We start from the raw sequence: 7,243 nt of genomic DNA, 5'->3' as shown, positions 1-7,243 counted from the left end.
GTGCAAACCCTTACAGGGTCTGGGATAATAGGAACTCGAAGGAGGTGGGGGGAAAGGAAACTATAATGAGAATATATTTTATGAAAAAATATATGGCTTTCTACTTTTTCTTTTAGATAAAAGTAGGAAAATGTATGAAAAATTCATTAAAATCAATAATTTTAATTGGAAGAATATAAATATCATGTATTTTATACTCATTAAAACAAAACAATGTCTTCAGAGTTCCTAGGTTTTAAACTTGTACCAACCTGTCAGCTTGTTGCTACCAATTAATTCACTTCAACTGAGATAATAAAATTGCAACTGGAAAAAAAACAGCTGACAGGAGGAGAAAATAGATAGTAATATCATAATAGTAGGATTTTTTAGTAGCCCCTTTTCCACAATGGATACAGCAAATAGACAGAAAATCAGTAAGGACAGTAGACACTTGAACAGCTACAGACCAATTAGACAAAATTGATGTACACAGAACACTCCAAATTCCAAATAGTGGATTGTGCATTCTTCTCTAGTGCACATAGAGCACTGTCCCAGAATGTTAGGTCACCAAGCAAATCTTAAGAACGTTAAGAAGAGCTAAATCTTGCTGAGCATCATATCTGACTGCTGTAACAGAAAACTAGAAATCAATAGCAAGAAAATGTGGAAAACCCATAAATGCTAAAGTAAATAGCATATTCTTCTTAAAAAAAGACATAGATTGAAGAAATCAAAGGATAAATTAGAAACTATCTTGACACAAATGAAGACATACAGAATATATCAAAATATGCTTTGTCACTTGTCTTATTGATCTTGCCCATTTTGATTGGAGTAAAGTAAAATTATAAAAACACTTTAAAATATTTTTTTTAAAAAAGTATGGTTTGTATCAAAGGCAAAAGTCATTGCTACATTAAAAATGAACCAAAGGGAATCCGAGTTCAAAATTAGAATATGTATTGAACACTTAATGTTCTTATAGCATTTAAAATTATAGCATTTAAAATAAAGACTAGAGCAGAAAGAAATTGGAAAATCAATACAGATCAATGGAATTAAACCATTAAAACTGAGTTGTTCTCAAAAATATCAACAAAATTTTAACATCTTAGCTAGACTGAAAGGAAAATAGAGAAAACAAACAAAAAATAACAGAACGATTACACTTGAAAACCGCATTCATGAGGCCACCATTAGCTCAATACCAAAGCTAGGTATCAGCACTAAAAGAAAAATTATAGTCTAACATTTACAATTGAATATGGATGTAAAAATCTCCCCAATACTGACAAATTAAATTTTAAAACATATGAAAAGAATGATGTACTATGACCAAATAAGATGTGCCGCTCAGTGTAAAGTTTTATTTTCTTTATAAATAATCTCATGACACTATTCTACCCCCCACTCCCTTTCCATAATGTGAAAAAAGGCGTTTGTCCAAATTAAACAAATTAGATGAAGATGGAATGTTCCTTGGTGTAATATAAAGCATATATGGCAGGAATACAGCCAGGCCATACTCACTAATAAGACAAAGGCTTGTTCTCTAAGACTCTGGTAAGACTAAGCCCACACACTTGTTATACACCTTGTTATTTAAACTTGTTGGGTCTTTTCGCTAAGGCTTGAGTATATTATTTTTTTACATAGTGTTTTAGTTCATTTTCTTTTTTGAAACATTCTCCTTATATATCTAAATCTAACCTTGAATTTGCCTTGTAAATAGCCTCAATCTTAAGATTCTTCTGCCTCTGCCTCCCAAGTGTCCAAACTGTTTTCATCAAGGGGTATATATATATACATATATATATACATACATATATTTGTGAGAGTTGATTAGTCCCGATACTTTACCATTTCAGATTAAATGTAAACATCTTACTTATTTTACCCTCTATTATAACTTGATTTCTTAAATATTTCTTCTCCATAGGTTGAGGCAATTTAAGTATCTAAAAAGTACTGTGTAGTGAGAGTTTTGGTTTCTTTGAAAACCCAGTAATATTATGTGAATATGTTTTTGTTTTAATACCAGGTGTGGGATTATCTTCAGTTTATCCACAGCTGTCAACTATGATTATTTTGGGTTGTCTTGTGCTCTAGGAGGGGCATGATCTTTGCCAGCTGCAGATAGGTTAATTCTGAGGACTCTGGAGGGGAAGTAGATGCCAGAGCCCCCAAAAGGGGCAAAAGGCATGAAAAAGGAGGAAGAAGAGGAGGAGGAGGAGGAGGAGGAGGAGGAAGAGGAGGAAGAGGAAGAGGAAGAGGTGTAAGAGGAGAAGGAAGAGGAAGAAGGGGAGGAAGAAGGCAGCAGCTCCTGTTGCTGTTGTTGCAGTTTGTCAAGTGTTCCTGAACAAATAGATAAGAAGAAGAAATTGGAGCTATTCTGACAAGATTTGGCCCATAGAACTCAATGCCCCTAATGAGCAAGTGTAGTCTATTTTGTTGGCTGAAAGAGATCTATCCCTTTCCCTTCTAATGTTCTTTTTCTCCTACCTAGTGTTGTGGGGTTGGAAAAAAATTAAAGTGGAATAAAAGTTAGAAAGGCGGTATAGAAAAACAATAAAAAGAGCCAAAAAGAGTACCAACACTGTAGTACATGAGCCCATACATTTCTCCACTCTGCTGTCCTGCCTTTATTCCTAATGTGACACAATTCCTTTGGTGATCATTTTTTTCTATTTTAAAACACTTTCTTCTTTTAAGGTAAACTTTCTTGTCTGAGAAAGCCTTTGTTTTACCTGAGGCCATTGTTTGTGCTCTCTCTCTCTCTCTCTCTCTCTCTCTCTCTCTCTCTCTCTCTCTCTCTCTCTCTCTCTCTCTCTCCTTCTCTTTTACTTGTTAGCTGTCCATTGTTATGAACATAAACCTGAAAAACTTAACTCACCCTGACTGGGTGTCTTGGTATCTCCTGCAATGGCACATCCCTTTTGATAAGCCCTACCACCTAGAAGTTCCTTCCTTTTCTCACAGATCCTCAGTCTAGTGATCCAGCCTATCATTCAGGTGTCACTTAAGGGTCAAATTATAATAACGTGGGTAGGCAATTCTTCTACTACATGGAAAACGCCAAACTATTTTCTTGTGGTTTCTCTGATTTGTGATGAGAAATATCCTGTTACATTTTTTTTAAAAGATATTCTTTTTAATAATATTTTTTTTTATTTATTTACAACCCAAATGTTGCTCTCTTCTAGTCCCTCCTCACAGAGTTCTTTCCGCCACCCTTCATCCCCTTCGCCTCTGAGAGATGCCCCCCCAACAAGTGTTCCCTGACCCTGGGGCATCACATCTCTACAGGATAAGTCACATTATCTCCCACTAAGCCCAGCAAGGAAGGCCTCTGCTACATATGTACCAGGGGCCTTGGACCAGCCTGTGTATGCTCTTTGGTTGCTAGCTTTGACACTGGGAGCTCTGAGGGGTTCAGGTTAGTTGATACTGTTGGTCTTCTTATGGGGTTGCCATCTCCTTCTGCTCCTTCAATCATTTCCCTAACTCTTCCATAGAGGTCCCCAACCTCAGTTCAATGGTTGGCTGTAAGTAGCTGCATCTGTCTCAGTCAGATGCTGGTAGAGCTTCTCAGAGGACAGCCATGCTAGACTCCTGTCTGTAAGCACAAGATCAGTGTCAGGAATTGATGCCTGCCCATGGGATGGATCCCAAGTTGGGCTGGTCACTGGTTGGCCATTCCTTCAGTCTCTGCTTCAGTTTTGTCCCTGCATTTCTTTTAGACAGGAACAATTTGGGGTCAAAAATTTTATAGGTGGGTTGGTGTCCCCATCCCTCCACTGGGGTCCTGTCTGACTACTGGAATTGGTCTCTTCAGGTTCCATCTCCCTATAGTTGTGCATTTCGGCTAAAGTCACCCACATTTAGTCCTGGTAGCCTCCCCATCCCAGGTCTCTGGGACTTTCCTCCATGAATAGTATACCATTTCTTTCTAGCTGATTTTGAAATGCTTGTTTTTCTTTTGTCTTATGCCTTCCACCATATTCAGGGCATTTTTAAACAATTATTTTTCTGAATATTTCTTGAATCTCATACTTTCTCTTCTTCCCTTCTGGGTGTGTAATAATATTACTTTTAGATTTTTTATTGTATTATATGTCTGTATTTTCTATATTGTTTAGACTATAATTTCTGTTACTCGAGCTTTAACCTTGCTCACTATTTTCTTCTATAATCCCTGCTCTCCTATTGTAAGCTTTAAAAAAAAAAAAAACTTTTGAAAAATTATTCTTTTAGTTCTAGAATTTCTATTCAGTTTTCCTTTGTGTCTTTTTTTTCCTTTGATGAGAATTTTTGTTTCAAAATAGTAATTATTCATAATAGCATTTTATGATGGTTGTATTAAAATGGCTGTCAAATAATTATGACATCTGTGTCATCCTGGTGTTAGTATCTATTCATCCTCATCTATTGTTCTAATTGAAATGTTCATAGTTCTTGGTATTATGGATGATTTTCAATTATATCCTGAACAATTTGCATATTTCACCTCTGATTGTTATTTACATTTCGCTACTTATTACTTCCCTGATTATAGACATCTTTGTTTTCATACCTAACCTCTACAGTTTTCAACTGGTCAGGAGGAGAAGGGACATTACCTTGTAATAGCTTGAGCAGAATGCTAACAGATGCTAACCTCATTATTGCTTGTCTGGATTGGTATTCAGGAATTTACTGGCACACTGGCTTTGTGGATACCCACCAACCTGCCAGTTACTGTCGTTTACAGAATAGTAGTAGCAGCCAGGGGTCTCCTTACACAGTTCTGTTGTTGACTGCCATGCACAATCAGATCAAGGAGAACACATGTTTGGGGGAGTGTTCAAATGGAGTAAGACTCGTGCTGCTGACAGGGTTTTGCCCTGAGAAAAAAAGCCTTTTTTTCCCAGTCATTTGTGCAGAGAGAAGGCTTCTTTTGTCTTAGTGTTTGCTTACTTTATTTGGTTACCATATGCTTGTTGTTTCTGGCTCATAAGCCTCTCTGGCACCCCTACACCAAGAATCAGAGAAAGTGAACAGTTCATCCCTCAAATCTCATGGCTTACAGGCAAACCCTTTGCAGCCCTCTTATATTCATGGTTTCATGCTTGCCTCGTCTTCGAGCATAATGTGAAGTGTGTTTACTCATTTTTGTCTAAAACCCAAAGTTCCATTTACTTCCTGAGAGATTATGATCTATTCCATCCTATGATGTAGAAGGAGGCTTTTCAGATGCCATTGTCCCCGTCACCACTTGCTGCATCTGTGGTTAACCCCAGTATGTACTTCAACATCATGGAAATGGCAAGTCCTTGGGCCATATCACCTTTGAGCTGTTTGCAGACAAATTCTGTGGGAGTCCATCCAGCGGACCCTCACTCCGTTGGGTGCTCTCGGACTGGAGATTATTGAGTACCTGTGATTACAAGCGGGTGAGAGAGACAAGACATGGACACCAGGTAGCTGTATCAAGGATGTGTCCATGTCTTGTCTCTCACCCGCTTGTATTCACAGGTCCAAAGACAGCAGAAAACCCGCTTGTATTCAACAGGTCCAAAGACAGCAGAAAACTTTTGTGCTCTGAGGACTGGAGAGAAAGGAATGAATATGAGGGTTCCTCCTTTCACAGAATTATTCCAGGATTCATGAGCCAGGGTGATGACTTCACAGGCCATGATGGACCTGGTGTCAGGTCCATCTACAGGGAGAAATTTGAGGATGAGAATTTCATCCTGAAGCATACAGGTCCTGGCATCTTGTCCACGGCAAACGCTGGACCAAACACTAATGGTTCCCAGGGTTTTATATGCACTGCCAAGACTGAGCAGCTGGGTGTCAACACATGGCCTTTGGTAAAAGGGGGCATGAACATTGTGGATGCCATGGAGCATTTTTGTGGAGCATTTTGAGTACAGGACTGGCAAGAGCAGCAAGAAGATCACCATTGCCTACTGTGGGCAGCTCTAATATGTTTGACTTGTGGTCATCTTATCCACCAGACCATTCCTTCTGTACCTCAGGAGAGCATCCCCAACCCACTTGCTCATAATACCCTGAAATTTCAGCTCTCATTGAAATTCTGTGGGTTCCATATTTTCCTCATTCCCCTCCAATTCTAGCTGGATTGCAGAGTTGAGTTTATGATTATAAACAAAAATTAAATAAGAAAAATAATACAGATAGGGTACTCACAGATAAAATGCAATACTTATACAGTAACAAGTTTTTAAACAAATATATTATTTTAAGGAAAGTATACAATATGTACCCCAAATACCATATCACTAAGAGTTAGTGTTCTTCACAAGCGACAAAGAGAAGACAGGAATAGAGATGTGATGGCATCCATGCTTGGGGGACTCATTCATTTGCTTTCTCTCTCAGTTTCTTTTGTTGCTCTTTCAAAGACTTAAGTAGACTTATTAAATTTGTCTTTAGACTCTTCACCTATGTATACCATGCATTCTGTATATTCTCATATTCAGCCTTTCCCACAAAGCTCTTTCTCATGTTCATGTCTGTCCATTTTTTTTCCCTGTGTCCCATTGAGATTAACCAGAGCTGTCTGTGCTCCCATGGATTTGGTATCTCCCAGAATCTCTCAGCATCCAATAATTCAAGGTAAAAAGGTGGGCCTTGGACCCTTCCTGCTCCCTTGACTGATTTTTGCTAGGACTTGTGAGGTTCAGCACAGGTAACTCAAGTTGTTAAGTATAAAATTTGTATGAAGTCTAGAGAATGGCATTTGTAGCCCGTCATACATCATCCTATCTTCTGGCTCTTCTCTACCTTTCTTCTTTCTTCATTTTCTTAACAAAATTTTCAACCTGGTGAGGATCAGAGATATACCAAATCTAAACTTTCCCCACAAACAAACTTTCAGGCTTGAAAAATACCTCTAGGGCAAAATGAAGACTACATAGCACACATGAATAGCACAGCAAAGTTCAGACAAACATGTGACCTCTTCATTTTGTCTAAACCTGTATGTGTAAGGCAAAACATCTTACCTTTATCCAAATATGGTATTCAATACAGACTTGTGCCATAGACTACACTCCAACGAACACTACTACATCAGTTAATTTGGTGTGTGTTTCCTTGTAACTATGACTATAATGGAAAGATATCAATCCTTGTGTTTATTTATTTAGTGAGTCTTATTGTGATAAAATTATTAAAGTGAAATAAAGAGGACCTTGGCCCTGTGAAGGTTCTATGCCCCAGTGTAGGGGAATGCCAGGGCCAGAAAGTGGGA

General features: G+C 38.2%; 1 protein-coding gene across 1 annotated transcript; it reads left to right on the top strand.

The window, feature by feature from the left end:
* The first annotated feature begins 5,630 nt into the window (after positions 1-5,630).
* LOC116091610 (peptidyl-prolyl cis-trans isomerase A-like) lies at positions 5,631-5,894 on the top strand. The gene has a single exon (XM_031373188.1). The coding sequence runs from the start codon at positions 5,631-5,633 to the stop codon at positions 5,892-5,894; it is 264 nt and encodes an 87-aa protein (XP_031229048.1).
* The last annotated feature ends 1,349 nt before the right edge of the window (positions 5,895-7,243 follow it).

The sequence above is a fragment of the Mastomys coucha genome, chromosome X (genome assembly GCF_008632895.1).
Source record: "Mastomys coucha isolate ucsf_1 chromosome X, UCSF_Mcou_1, whole genome shotgun sequence".
Classification (NCBI taxonomy): Eukaryota; Metazoa; Chordata; class Mammalia; order Rodentia; family Muridae; genus Mastomys; species Mastomys coucha.
Note: the sequence above shows the minus strand (reverse complement) of the source record. Positions and strands in the feature narration are given on the sequence as shown.

Excerpts from the sequence above, each read along its gene's own strand:
- LOC116091610 (XM_031373188.1), top strand. The coding sequence starts at position 5,631 with ATGAGCCAGGGTGATGACTTCACAGGCCATGATGGACCTGGTGTCAGG.